The 13,413-nt window shown below is 31.0% G+C and overlaps 1 protein-coding gene across 1 annotated transcript in view; it reads right to left on the bottom strand.

Moving 5' to 3' along the window:
- The window catches only part of smog (G-protein coupled receptor 158 smog), a 34,950-nt gene extending 21,799 nt beyond the window's left edge, over positions 1-13,151 (bottom strand). Inside the window, exons 1-3 of the mRNA XM_015927989.3 lie at positions 12,046-13,151; positions 9,962-10,030; positions 8,567-8,942 (exon numbers count right to left, since the gene is read on the bottom strand). Coding sequence (XP_015783475.1) covers positions 8,567-8,942; positions 9,962-10,030; positions 12,046-12,369 — 769 coding nt within the window. The 5' untranslated portion in view covers positions 12,370-13,151. The remainder of the gene's footprint in view (positions 1-8,566; positions 8,943-9,961; positions 10,031-12,045) is intronic.
- Between the last annotated feature and the right edge of the window lie 262 nt (positions 13,152-13,413).

Genomic DNA, 13,413 nt, shown 5'->3' with positions numbered 1-13,413 from the left:
TCAATCAATTAATCAAAAGTTCATCAAATGTCACAAAAAGACAAGAATTAAACACTTAACTTTACTTTTTAATAGCAAATAACATTTTATTACAATTGATTTCATTGAAGAAAAAAGAAGAAGAAAAGAAGGAAAACTCAGTGTTGGTCATTTAATTACAAAACTGTGAAACAAAAGAAGCATCCAACCCTTTCAACTGCAATTCATTTCATTTCATTCCATCAATGCTTAGCATTTGTTTTCTTTTACTAATCCTTTCAACAGAATTCGAGTTTCTATTGTTAAACTTTTTACTTCAGCTTCGTTCAATTTCAGAGAATTTCAGAGCTTTTTTAATGCTGATAAAGTGTAAACTTTATTGATTAAATGATGGAATTGATAAATTATTTTGATTCAGCATCATTTTTGTTCAATAACAGGGAATATTGTAGAACATATTGAAGAACAGAAAGCGTAACATGTTTCGAAACATACGAGTTTCAGTAATGGAATAAAGTGTGAATCTTAACCAGTAAAGAGGTGGAATGGTCAGAGTTGAAGAGATCGAATGCAAAGAAAATGGAGAAAAATATTCGTAAATCTCGATAGATGATAATCAATCGAATCAGTGAAGAGAAAGCAAAACAAATTGAATAAAAGCCGAGAATCAAATTTGAAAGTTGGCCAACATGCTGTTATCTGACTGTGAAACATTTGTCCAAGAAAATTGAATGCACAGAATGAATAATGATGAGAATGTCAAATCAACAGACGAAGTGAGATAAATTATGTCTAAACTATCGAAGTCATGATTCAGAAGAAAATCCCTTTCACTTGAAAGATTGGGTCGAATGTGGAGTAAAAAGTGTCCAAAAAATGAAGCACAACCAGTGAAGGTAAAGAATCGCAGAATAATGGAAACACTTGGAATCGTCTTGAAAAATGACGAACAATTTGGTTCAATTGAGAATGATTTCATTGCATAAATGTTGATTACATTTTCAACTTTTACTTCAGATTTAAATATTGCATTTGCATTTGACAAAGCATTTCAAGCTGAATAAATTTTCACTCTTTACTCACCAAAAAGTCATCTTTTTTCATAACCAAAAGCTAAATGATAAAGTACTTAAAAAGGAGTAAAAATGAAAAGTAAAAATCACTATTCAGTAAAAGTGTTTCATTGTTGATATAAATAACCATGTATGGATATTCAAAGTGAGTTATTGCAATTTGCACAGCAATTCTGTATCAGGATAAATCAAAGTAAAGTTAGGTAAAGTTGTTGTAAAGCTGAGAAAAGAGAAATAAATAGAATGCGAAAAAGAAGAAAAAATTGAATAAAAGAGTTTTCTCTTTACTCTCAATTCATTTTCATATTTTACCTTGCAGGGATTTTCAATCCTAGTCTTGCACATGCAACATCACAAATGTTGAACTTTCCATGCACATTAAGTTCAATCACTGTCTAGAGTTCAATCATTATTGCAACCTCATTGTTAAAATGAATGTCACTCTTTGCATTAAAATTACTTTTCAATCGCAACTTGAATTTGAAGCTTTAAAGTGACCAAAAATGTTTCTTGACAAATTCATTGTCGAGTAGTTTCTTTTAAATTACACGAATTTGTTTTTCTGTGCAAGTTTTGTCTGATTTTGCAATTTACTTCGAAGGTGGGGAATGATGAATAATGATCTGTGAAACATTAACATTTACCATTTACCTTTTGATCATTTTAAAAGTTCCTTCCTTTTTGCTAACTCAACCTTTACCTGCTTTGAGGCTGTAACAAGCAAATAAGCGTCATAAAAGTCTTTTCTAGTTTAGTAGTTTGTAGTCTTTTTCTGATTGATGATCTTTCTAGCACTAATAGTGATTTTTACGGTAACAATAATGACAATAGCAATGATTAAGGTATGATTACAACAAAGCATACTTTCATCGTTTTAAAGGCGATGTTTCGTTGTTAATAATCATTGATTTCCAATTATAACTTACGTAAATCATTTCTAAAGAACTTCTCTAATGAACAAAAATAGCTATTGATCTATTCCATATTTAATATAATAATAATTCCATAGCTTATATTTTAATTTCTCATTCTTCGACCTGTTCAGACATTCTAACAATATATAAATGCAATGTAAGCAATTGCACGGACAGAGGAAAATGATTCTAAAATGATTTTATTGCGAATGAAGACTGTCATTAAGTTACGCTTCAAAAGCCAGCCAAATACATTAGTCTGTACATTCAGTTTGATATGAAAAACGATGAGAACTAAAGCAAAACCAGAGTTTCAGAAGCAGTTCACAGAATGCTCAACGAATAAGTTGTAATTGGAAAGAAAAATAAATTATCCAAAACTTCGAAAATCTATCCTTTGCTTTATTGTGTTTAAACTCAACGTTTGAATGATTAATGAGTTCCGTTTGTGCTATAAGAACAACTGAATGACTGCCCTTGAACTTGAATGAGCTTTAGTAATATAACTTTCCATAGCTTCATTCGTATGGTCAGCTTGGATCAAAAAGAACCGATTGGGTCGATTGATCTATTGAGCACAAGTTTATGTAGTTACAAGATGCAGTTTAAGCCAACATTAATTTGCTTCAATCATTTATCATTCGCATTGAATGAACGACTGTAAAAATCAAAAAACGAAGAAAATTTATAACCTGAAGAACAACTCTTGATTGTTGCAATAAATTCTGGTATAAATAATATTTCTATTCTGCTATTCTAACATCATTTTTATGTGATATTTGCCTGTAATATCTGTTACTTTTCCCTAGAAAACACAAGAACATTTTACAGGAATATCTAAGATCAGTTTACCAATTAGATGAAATAACTATCAAAGTAACTTTGCATCTTCATCATTTGTCTTCCTTCCAACAACATTCATCTTCAAGGTGAACATTGAATGGAATACACGTTTTATTCATTCTCTGCTTCAGGGTTTATCTCTGTATTCACTCATTTAAACTGATTCAAGTTGCCTCAAGAATTACTGATGAAAAAACATGATAACTCAAATGGATCATTAAAATTGAACATTTACCTCGAAACACTCAGGTTCAATTAATGAGAAGCGAAGCCAATTCAGATTGGAATCATTAGTTACTATCATAATTTTATATTCAGTTATAACTATTAAAAATAGTTTAAAACGAATCCAGATTTGACTCTATTATAAACCATTTAAAGTAATTCAACTTTTCTTATTAAATTAACTTAATTTTTGTACAATTGTTCAAAACTGAATCATTAGAATAATCGAGGTAAAAATAATTTGAAAGTTCATTTTATTCCAAGTAAATGTTGTTACCATCAATTAGGAATAATGAATGTTGACTGACGAATTGAATTTGAAATGAAATTATCGATTATCGTCTTTAACCAACTTCAACTGTTGATTGATTCAATTTCATCGATATTTATTCACTTTTCCTTCTCAGTTTATCAATTTTTTCCATTTCACAAGTGATTATTCAATGAATAACAATAAATAAACTTGTTAAATGATCAACAATTCATCATTTCCCTGCAAGTTTATCCTCGCTCTCATGGAATGAGAAAAAACTGAATTATTATGATGCTGATTATATTAAAAATTATGATTAATATTGAATGAATGTGCGAACTATCGAACTCTGTTTTCCTCTTCAACATTGAACGATTCAAGATGAATGTTCAACTTTGCTTATTTGGCTGTTCCATTTGTTACGCATTAATAATTGTAGTTTAATGTGCAAGGGAAAATGTTGATCAAAAACCAAATGATGAATCAAAACTGTCAAACAAAGTATCAATAAGAGTCGATCTTTGATTTGAATTTTGTTCACAATTTATCGTGTTCTTTCTGTTGTTGTAAATGTTACACTTCTGTTGACTGATTTATCATTTTTACTCCAACTCTTATCCAACCCATGTGATAATATATCATGAAATGAAGTGAAAAGAATCATCAGCCATCATTCAGATAATAAATCATTCCTCACTCAATTCCCAGCTTTTCAGTGGTAATCGTTAACTTTTTGCATTTCGTTTGAACAAGTTATTTGTCAATTAGAAGGGAATGCAAAAAATATTCAGTAAACAAAATAATGGGAAAGAAGGTAGCAATAGGTTAGACTTTGGATTGGGTTCAGAGGAAGAAAAAAGTTGACATGAGAAGAATGGGTGAAAACGAATGGAACAAGACTCAGCTTTCATTCAAAATGGTTCAGAGTTGTACAGAGTCAAGATTTATTCTCAAGATATTGTCAAAGTAATCAAGTCTAATTGTGATTATCTGAATATCCATTTAGAAGTTTAAGAGCAAAATTTTCCAATAATGAAACATTGATATTCCATGCAAAACTGCGAATGAAACAAATGAATTTAGTCTGAGCTTTGGAAATTATGCCAATTTTTAACCATTCAATGAACTGTCCACTCAATTAATCATCAGTGAAATCATGCGATTGTCAATGCGAATTCAGGGATCAATGAAACTCAAAAGAAATCAAAGCTTTTTGAAATGAAGTTTAATGAGATTAGCGTTTTTGTTGAAATTATTTATTTATTACAATATTTATTATTGTGTGAATGAATTTAAAATTTTCAACTCAACACTGGAATATGGTATTAAATATTTATCAGAAGCTTCCATGAAGCTCCTATGAACTCCCAATATTTCAAGAATTCATGTTATAATAGAAATAGTGTTTAAAGAATTTTGGTGCTTATTTTGGGATTCATTTACAGAATAGATTATTTCTTGTTTTCTAGATGAAACATGTGGGATTTCAGAATAATAGGGATTCATCGATGAAACTTGCAGTTTTTTATTAAATTGATTTCGATATCGATTAACAGTCATTTGCTTAAATTATCTGATTGATGGTGATCTTTGAATGAGACTTTCATTAAAATGAGGTGAAGTGAAAGTGCGATTCAATTCTGATAATGCAAATGAAATTTTCGATGTTTATTAGGAATGAATCAATTGAGTCATCAGAGAGACTATAAATTATCTTTTAATGTAATTTAATTAATGAACTTTATCATTTTTCAAGATCGTTAACTATTCATTAGCAAGTTGTTTGTTTACTCGAATCTAATAGTAAATCAAAATTTATGATATAACTTGATGAAGAATACTTAAAGATAACTCAGATTTTCAGGCAAACATTCGAGATTAACGATTGACTGAACAACTTTAATGTCCATTTCAAAAGTGTTAATGTTTACCAGAACCAAATCAATGTTGTCTAAAGATCGAAGTCAACTCTGAAAGTAAATTGTTTCTTGTGTCTACATTCAGTCGATTTGCAAATTGATTGCATCCATTTTGTATCATTGAACTGCTTTGTATTTATGACAGATTCATGGATATGTATTCATGAGTTCTAGGAATAACTCTAAAATGCTAATTCTGTTGAGCCTCTGAATTAATCAAGTTCAATGTAAAATACGGAGTTCTCGTCGATTTTATGTCTTTCAAAGTAAAATGAAGTCAGTTGTTGAAGAAGAGCGATTTTACCATCAATTTCTTGGAAAAGAAGCAACCCGGGATTCAATATATTCTGGGAAGAGAATTATCGATGCTTGAAACGCACCTACTCAATTCATTAATTAGTAACCATTTCAAGTTCTACTGATTAAAGTAACTTCGACTTTCTGAACAGTAAAACATTCCTGTTGGCAATACTAATCAGCAAGGTACACCTTCAGTCTGGCATGAGATGAACAAAAGATCCTCTGCTTTTAGCAATCAATTTCCAGATGATTTCAAGTAGAACTCGATCCATCTTTAGATCACGGAAAAATCATCAGAATTCGTAAACAAGAGAAAAAGGTAAAATCTCTTGTGACATGATTCATGTTAAGCTAAAAGTTCCGAAATTTATGCAAAGATTTAACCAAAATTGGTTCAACTTTTGTTATTCCAACAACTTTACCAAATTGATATCATTTCAAGTATCAAAGGCCAAGGTTGAAAGATTGAATTGAGAATAACAAACAATGAGAACTTTTGGTGAATAAAATTCAAGTGTTGAAAGTTTTTTGGTGATTTCAGTTGAACCATGATATTTGAGGAGAAGAATAGGGAATGAAAAGTATTCTTATCAACTTGTAAAATACAATTACTAATATTGAATAATGAAAGTTAATGAGTAAAGTTATGATTCATAAGAAAATTATGGAAGGCAACAAAAAAAAGAGAATAATTATGTTAATATGAGCATGATTATGGCAAGAATAGTAATGGATAATGAAAAGGAAGGAAGTTATCAATATTCGCCAAGAAAAATGAATTCGAACGTTTGTCCAAAGTATATTAATAAAATGCTGTATCACCAATGATTGTTTTTACATGTTATCTTGAGATGAACAATGATCAGGATTATATGAATTCATTGAGTCGCCATGACGATAAGAATAAAGAATTGAAATAGAGATTGAAAACTGAGACTATCATGAAACCTTGATTCACTGGAAAAAAGATAATCAAGAGAACCGAAAAGTTAAGCTGGAATCAGAAGTCGAACAAAAAGTCAAGGAAATGCTTCGAAGTTAAAAGTTTTATCCATTTCTTTGAATCACGAATCTCGACTGAACTTATTTGACGGAAAATTTTTATTCAAGAAAATGTTCATTTTATCAGTTGAAAGATTCTCAACTAATGAGCATTCATTTTTTCAACATTTTTTCTTCTTCATTTCATTCCATTCATTGAATTGATGTTTCACTGGAATAAATATTAATGGGAAAAAGAGAGAAAAAAAGTTGCATCGAATTTCCATGTCTTTCGAATATCAAAATTTCAAGAAAATGAATCAAACCCTAAAGGCTAACATTTATTCTGTTTAGTTAAAGGTATGAACAAAAGGAAAATGTTTCTCATCTGAAGAGTTGAAGTTCATCAGAAGGAGAAAAAAGAAATTTTTTTTCATCTTCTCTTGAAACTTGAAGGAAATGGAATCATGATGTTGAGAAATGTTATTAATCGGTAAAAGGAAAGAAAATGAAAGAAAAAAAAGAAAAAAAAGTTACACAAAATTGCCTTTTTTATTCCAGTTGATTCAGTGAAGAATCATTTTCATCGCAATTTACTTTGAATCATTTAGATAGTAATTATAACATAAATATATAATTGAGTGTAAATGGTATACAAGCTTGACAGGGAAAATGATAAATTTGAAATTCTGTTCCAAACATGATAATCTGATGAAAAAACAATGAGAAAAGTTATCTGATTCATTCGCGAAAAGATTAACAGTTTGAGCATCAAAATGAATCCATGAACATTCAAGATTCAAATCAATGAGCAATCTTGATACCTTTTATGGTCACCATTTTGACCATTTATCTTGAGTTCATGTTTGTTCATGAATTCAGTTTTATCTTTGAACTATTCAAAGTCTTTCTTTATTTGATTTTCGTTAATTGGGTCAGTTTGGAAAGGTCAGAAATCATTTGAGTTTACATGAATAGAGAATGGAAAGAATTGATGAGAGAATAAAATCAATTTCTGATTTAACACTGAATGGTGAAAAATGAAGTGCCATAGCAACCAGCAACTACAGAACTTTTATATTAATAGTTTTGAAGAAAAGAAAAGAAATTGATTGTTCATACTTTTCATGACATTTAGTTGTATAAGCAGCTGATCTTCTGAAAGCTTTTACTCGATCATCTTCTCGATTAGCAATGAATTTCATCTGGTTCACAATTTTGGGTTCTTTTCGTTCTCTTCCATGATTACCTTTCAATGGTGGATAACATTTTACTTTCTGTATTCATTGGGAATCAAATTATCGGCTTATTCCTTTTGTCATGCATTTTCTGTTTGTATTGTAAAGCTATTATTATCTGAATATTATCAATTCAATATTACATCAGTCAAGTCAGTAAACTTGTACCCATTTCACTTGAATATTGACTGAATTGTGAAGAAAAGAGAAAACAGAATTTCTCATGATTCTTTTTTCCATTTCATTCCTTCATCTTTCATCATCTTCTTCCCTTGCCTGAACACATCTTGACTGATGAATAGACAGACGGAAATGACATCTTTTGCAGTCCACATGATGAGCCATTTGAGAAGGAAAAAGACAAAAGTAAATTGAAGTAAATTCATGATTCATTTGACCCTTGAAATGGTTCAATTAAACAGCAACAATTGACAAGGCAAAGGTTATCATGAATATTACGTGTTTCAGCAACATTAAGTCTTCATGAGACAAAATGGAGCAAAGAAGGTGGAGAAAAGAATATATCATTTTTTGAAAGGCAAAAAATGAACCAGAAGAGCAAAGGGTTAAAAGAAGAAATAAAATTGGGTTTTATAATCTTCTGGGAGTTTAGTGATTCCAATGAATATAATATGATAATAATTGTGATATAAATTAATGTGCCAAGAGAATTGTTTTTTTTACATTTATTCTTATAACTTTTGCTTTCTTTCCGATTCTCTTGGTTTCTCTCTTGTTTTTTTGGGTTTAGCTCATTACTTGGTTCATCAAATAAATGAGTTGCAGAAGTGAATAGTGAAAATGAACATCGAAAATGGTTCAACAAGAAAATGAAGGTTACCTGCTTCAGTAACATAATCCCATGAGAGTTCCTTGCAAATGAAGTATCTTAACCCATCAGGAGTTTGTCCTTCTTGCAGGATAAGTGATCCAACCCTTGAACCGGTTGACATGTTGGGAAGGCCATTCATGGAGTCGATAACAAGTGATGACCATGCAGCCATGTAACCTATCACTATCATCACAATTCCAATCAGATATTTCAACAAATCTTTATCTCGAACACAAACTCGATGAGCTTTTCTCGTTTGAAATTCAGCGTAAATACGGTAAAGTTTAATTGTTATACTTCCATAGCACAGGCCAAAGCCAACCTCACGAAACCAAGGCTCAATGAAACAAGTTAATTGAGTTGGTTCATAATATCGAATGATAAGCTGAGAGAAAAGAAAAGAATAAAAATCAAGTTTAGAAAAAGAATTTCTTTTGTTTTCTTCGAATTGAACATTTTTTTCTTCTTGTATTGAAGAAGGTTGAAGATGAGCAAATTAACTGACGGTAAAAGATTGAACATTTCAGTTAATAATGAAAAGAATGTATCAGATTCGAAAGAAATTGTTTCAATTTTTCAACTTCAACTGTTGTTGTTCACCATGAAAGTTGCTACATGAAACATGATATCATCAGAATTGATAACTTTTGCAAGTAAATTATTAAAGGGAATGAAAAGAGGAAAGAAAAGGTAGAAAAAAATGAGAATGAAATCATTGATTTATCATGAAAAGTAAAAGGTTGAAAGTTTAATAAATAGCTCGAGTTGGCATCGAATGTGATAAAATTGCAATTTAATGTCAACAACATAAGCAAAGTGTCAGAACAATTTGAATTTGAAAAATTAACATTTTGCCAAATTGACTCGTAATTGAGGTGAAAATGGATTGACTTGCTGAACAGCAGAACAGTTAATGGCTGATAACTGCAATGATAATAAGCAAATCGGAAAAATTTATTGAACATTAAGCAAGTTGATGGACCCTTTAAGTACATTGTCATCATGTTATAAGGAAGATTAAATAGTTTTATAAATCACTTTTCTGTCTTCATATAATCATCGATTCTAGCAAAGATTATCATGCGAAGCGATTGTTCAAACTTTGCCCTTCGACTATGATTAGAACTTTTTTTCGATTTTCGACTGAATTGTACAAAAATAAAGTCAGGCTTTTATCTAATTAACATGCTTCTATCAATTGTCATCTCGAAGTTGATAAAAGACTGACATTGATATACAATTCTGGATGGAACTGAAGACAAGTTTCAACTAAAGAGAAGTGATATCATTAATAGTGTTCATTGATTTTATAACATGAACATCGAGTGTTCCAAAATATTGTTAACTGTGTAGGTGTGCAAATGGATGAAACAATAAAGTAAATTATCATCATTAGTTACTCACTGTTATATAAAGTAAAAAGGCCCCAAGAAGTGTTGTTTCCAAAAGGATCCATCTTGAAGAAGCAATTGTCTGGTAATGAAAGAGATGAAGAAAAGATGAGGATGAAGAAGATGCGAATAAATTAACTTTAAGAAAAACCTCAATGATTGCAATTAATTTCATCTCTTTTGTTCTCCTTCGCTGAACCATTGTTTGCAACAAGAAAACTGTTTGTACTTATTGTTGCACTTATCGATAATGGTTTCATGGAAACTTTTATAAACTATTAGAGATGATTTTTGATTAACCCTTTACAATTAGTATGAATGGTAACAACCGATGTTTCATCAATCAAAGTAACCAGAAAAGGAAAGAAGAAGAAAGAAAGAAGGAAAATAAATCAGGATTCAATTGTTGCACCAACATTTCTCTGGTTCATTTAATTGCTTCACTGAATGCAGATTTTGGGTTTACTTTTTTCTTCTTTACTCTTTTCTTTGGGTTTTCAGCCTTTTCCCTTTCAACTATTCAATCTGATTGGAAGAAGAAAAAGTTTTTGCCTGTAATTAAATGTGATTAAATGTGATTGAAAGAAAAGTGAGGAAAAGGGAAGAAAAATTAAGATTAGATTTGGGCAATTTTGTTTCTTCTCTTCTTTCCTTTCAGAATCATTTCAGTGTAATCGATTCATGATGAATGATGAACAAGACAAGGAAAGGGTAGAGATAATTGTTGGGTAAAAAAGGTGTTATGTGTCAACAACAGCTCTGAATGACTGGGAGTGAAAAGTTGCTTTACTCACTTCAACATGTAATATAAACAATCAACTTGCACACATTATTATTATTAGTTGTGCATTAGTTGCTTGTCTCAGCTTTTACATTATAATTTGACGTTACATTAAACTAACTAAAAGTTTAACCAACCCAGAAATGCGCTAATCAATGACTTTCTCTTCGAACTTTTTTCTTCGCCGTGTTTTCCAATTCTTCTCTTCTCTTTGCCATCTTTTCAACCTATTTTTTAACCCTTTACTTTGGTGCTGACAAAGTGTTAATTAATGTTGAAAATTGTTGAAGCAAACATTAATTTTCATCAGTCTTACTCTCTTTGAGAGACACTGGATTGGTTAAGAAAGGAAAAGGCCAAATGCCCTGAACAGAGAAATTCAGTCTTTTCTTTCTTCTCTTTTCTTCATGTCAACCTTGGAATCATTTTTGAATGCAATTTTGAGCGTAAAATTCTGTCAACAACTTTCATCAATTCCAAGCTATTTACTTGATACGATCAACAATTGCAGTAAAAATGATAACAACGATGAATAAGTTGAACTTTGGGTTTTGTTATTGATACTGTTTTTTTGGTGATTTTGTTTCTTCTCTTTATTCTGGTTTTTGAAACAAAAATGAAGAAGATAAATGATGGAAAGAAAATGAAGAGAAAATGCGAAAAGAAAGTGACAATAGAACATATTCGACAGAGAAAAGGTGTGTCATAAGGAAGAGTATTTTTATCCCTCAAGATTCTGGTGATGACAAAGGATGATGAAGAAGAAAATGAATGGAAAGAAATGATAAGTTGAAACAGAAACTGGAACCAAACTGATCATTTTCTTCTTCTCCTTATTGTTATCTTTCTTCTTCTCTTTATTTATTATTATTATCATTCTCTGCCTCACCATTCAACTTTGTGATATTTTGTGCAAACAACACACAGAACTGGGTGAGAGGAATGAGATAACCAGAATGTTTCATTATTATTAACATTCAGTGACTTTTGGCTTGTTTATCATCTTTTCAGGAACAGCAAAATAACAACAACAAATGAGTGCAAGAAGAAGAGGAGAAGAAGAGAGAAAATTCATTTTTAATATTGTTCTGCTCAAGAAACTTTCACTGAACTGAATGATTATGATTGCCTAGAATTTAGTGTTCACTCGAGTATTACCATGAAAGAGAATCATTGATGCAAGTGAAATGTAAAGGAAAAAATGCAATGGAAAATGAAATGAGTTAATCAGTTGAATTTATTTACTCAATTTCAAGATTCACTTTAAGATGAGTTGAGATGAAACTAATTGGTCAAGAGACAACATTGTACAATACCTTTGACCTCCTCAGACGGAATATAACAATTGCTAAGACAAGAGTCATGGTAGCACAAAAGCTGTGAATTCCGAGTGTAAATGAACGAAGGGAAATATTATAACGGACAAAGCACGCCGATTCACTGGAATCATCACCGTCTAAGGTACAATTGGTGCAATCAGTTGAACATGGAGGGGTCAAGGAGTGAGGGTGAAGAGGTAAGGGTGGAAGAGAAGAGGATGGATTGAGGAGAATCCGATTCGTGTATTCAATTGTTTGCTGATCAGGTGAGAGGGTTCCACTGGTATAAAGACCAGAAGATTGGGATTCACTTAAATCCATGGCTAATTACTTATTACAGGAGGCACTGTTCAAGCAAATGAAAAGCAATTAAAGAATCATTATTTGAATGGTTTGAAGAGGTTGACGGTGATGAGAAAGATGAAGATGGTGAAGATAATGATGTTGGTGTTGCCAGTTTGAAAATCATTGAGCTTGGCTAACAAGATAATGGTTGAATCTTTGACTGGCTATGGTGAGATTGAAGGGAAAATAAGTAAACAAGAAAAGAAGTAAATCTCAACTGAATATTTCCATATAAAAATAGCACTGTGATGAGGTTGGAAAAGGAAGAAGAGGGAAAAATGATGATCATCAAGATGATGATGATGATGAGTATGACTATGATTTCTGGTTAATTTATTGAGTTGAGAAGCACACAAATTTGAATCACATCATTAATCCATGGTTTAATCCTGCTTTTTAAAATGGAGACCATTTTTGGATCATTGGTGATGTTGATGATGATTGTGATGATGGACACGGTAAAACAATGTGAACGTGAAAAAATGATGAAATGATGAAAAAAGAAAAGAAGAAAGAGAAGAAATGACAATTATCTGGTCCAGTATTTCATTTCAAAATATCACAACATTGGGTCAACTACAATTTTACAGATTTACATTGCCTAAAAGGCTTATGGACACTCTTCTTCCTCTTCTTCTTCTACTTCTATTTCTCTTCATCTTTCCTTACTTTCCATTTTGATCCTTTTTTCCCTTCTCTCGCTCTGCCTCTCTCTTCTTTATGCTTCACTATCTCTTTTCTCTTTCTTTACTTTCTACTATCTCTGTCGATTCTTTTCTTTGAGCACAAGGCGAAAATTCACTCTAATGCTATTCTCATCATTCCCTTACTCACTCAGAACTGGCATAAACTCCCAGCGATCAATGTTATGTTATGCATTGATCAAGTATCGCCATCTTTGGTTGCATTTTTGATAAAAATTTATGATCTTTTTTCAAATTCTGTATTTTTAAGTTAACGGTAAAACTCGAGATCATTGGAAAAACAGAGCTTCCCAGTCAACATGTACACATATGCCAA

This window comes from Tetranychus urticae, chromosome 1 (assembly GCF_039701765.1).
Source record: "Tetranychus urticae isolate SD_2017Ah chromosome 1, NJAU_TeUrti_SD_1.0, whole genome shotgun sequence".
In the NCBI taxonomy this organism is placed as follows: Eukaryota; Metazoa; Arthropoda; class Arachnida; order Trombidiformes; family Tetranychidae; genus Tetranychus; species Tetranychus urticae.
The sequence above is the reverse complement of the archived record's forward strand: the minus strand, read 5'-3'. Positions and strand labels throughout refer to the sequence as shown.